This window comes from Seriola lalandi, unplaced genomic scaffold (genome assembly GCF_002814215.2).
Source record: "Seriola lalandi dorsalis isolate HSWRI2012SDOR001 ecotype SW California unplaced genomic scaffold, Sedor1 jcf7180002000839, whole genome shotgun sequence".
Classification (NCBI taxonomy): Eukaryota; Metazoa; Chordata; class Actinopteri; order Carangiformes; family Carangidae; genus Seriola; species Seriola lalandi.
In genome coordinates, this window is record NW_019471498.1 from 1 (window position 1) to 1,878 (window position 1,878).

A 1,878-nucleotide genomic window follows, 5' to 3' on the forward strand; every position below is an offset into this window, starting at 1 on the left:
TGGCAGTGTTCTTGATGCTGATTTCTTCCAGTGGGATTCTCTTTTCCTCCACCTCAGAGGCAATGAATGTCTCCCTGTCCCCACTCTCCACTTTAATCAGGCGAATCTTCAGCTCCTTGGGTGGCCCATCTGATAGTGCCTTCAGTTTCAAAAAGTCCGTGGAACCTAATGGACCAGATTCAGAGCCTTTTTTATGCTCAGAAGATCTTTCTCCAGAACTCCTTGAGGTCCATTCTGCATGCTCCCCTTCACTGGTAGAGCTGGCACCTGATGCTTCCTTGCGTTTCTTTTTATCCGTGTCATAGTGACTCCGATTCTTCTCCGACCCCTCTTTGCTCTGGAGGTTGAGGTCACCAAGAATTCTGCGATCTTTCTTCTCCTTATGGCTCTTACCATCCTTGTGCCGCTTGTGGCTAGAGCTGGAATGGGTGGAAGAAGAAGATGATGATGAAGAAGAAGAGGAAAAGGCCATCTCCTCTCTCTTTTCTCTATGCTTCTTTTTTTCTTTTCTATCGTCATGGTTCCTGCTGCTACTGTGGCTGTGACCGTGCTTTCTCTTTTTCTCTTTCTCCCTTTCTCTCTCCCTGTCTCTGTTTTTGTCTTTATCTCTGTGTTCCTTTACTTTCTCAGATTTGTGGCTGCCCTCCAGTCTGCCACGACTGTCCGGCTTATCAAGGGAGTTCTTGTTAGAAAGTGACTGTCGGCCAAGCAGGACCTCGCAGCTCTTTCCCAACTCGTCCAGAGAAGAGTCTGAGATGGTTTTCAACCTTTGCTCCTCCTTGACCACCTTAATAGGCTTTATGGTAGGAACACTCTCCTTTTTGATCATGTTTATCATTTCTTCTGTGGTTTCTCCATGATCTCTCCAGACGTCAGCATCCTCTATTTTCAGTTTCTTGTCTTCCAGCAGAGGAGGAGAGGACTTAAAAGGTAGGACAGCTGGACTCAATGGTGGATTGGTTGAATCTGATGTGGGAGAACCACTTTGTTGCTGGCGGCAGATATCAGGACCTAGTGACAGTGAAGAGGAATATTTCACCCCAACCAAAGCTGATGGAGGTGGTCTCCCAAAAGGCCCACCTCTGTATGCATACTTCTGGCTCTCTATGACTGTTGCTAGGGACTTGAACATGCTGTTTACACCTGTTTGGTGGAGGTGAGGTCTTTGGGGTGGTGGTGAACAAGATGGGGTCTCAGAGTCCTCCTCATCATCGTCCTCATCAGCCTCACTTTTAGTCTGCTCAGGGAGGCCATAAAGTTTAGCCAGGTCACTGTGGCGGTAATTGGTGTTCCCAACTCCCACTCCCATGTCCATTGAGTGTTTAGAGACATTTGGAGAAGGTTTAAGGTAGTCCTCATCATCCTCGTTGAGAGAGGATGTCCGGCTGCAAGGGGATGCCAGAGAGCCTTGGCGGCTGAGCACAGGAGGGCTAGCATGGGGATTGGAGCCAAAGTCTTCCTGGTTGGGCTGATGCTTCGTTGCTGGAATGAGGTCTGGGGCACACAGGTAGCTCTTGATAGGCTGGACACTAAGAGAGAAGTTGTCAAGGAGACCTGTGGACCCAGTCTTCTCATTGTTATACATCTCCTCTTCCTTTTTGATCGACTCATCCAGCATGGCCATGATGTTAGCCAGACCATCAGGGAGGAGTGTGGACAACTCGGAGGGCTCCTCCTCAAACTGAGCACTGTCTGAGTCACTGCCACTGCTGCTGGCATTTTCGAAACCACTTCCTGTCAACCGCTTGTTGAGAATTCCCCCTGTGGAGCTGGAGGTGGAGGATAAAGGTGGAGGGTTTTCTCTGGGAAAAGCCTGATACAGTTTGGGGGGCTCTCTAAGTGCCATAGTAGGGAGAGAGTGTTGGCTGCTGTCTCTCT

The 1,878-nt window shown here is 49.2% G+C and overlaps 1 protein-coding gene across 1 annotated transcript; it reads right to left on the reverse strand.

Annotated features, from left to right (window-relative positions):
- Window positions 1-4: 4 nt before the first annotated feature.
- Window positions 5-1,872, reverse strand: LOC111663103 (uncharacterized; the record flags this gene model as incomplete). The annotated part of the gene is made up of 1 exon (XM_023417175.1): window positions 5-1,872. A coding segment is annotated over exon 1 (1,842 nt), but the record flags the coding sequence as incomplete, so codon positions are not given.
- Window positions 1,873-1,878: the final 6 nt, after the last annotated feature.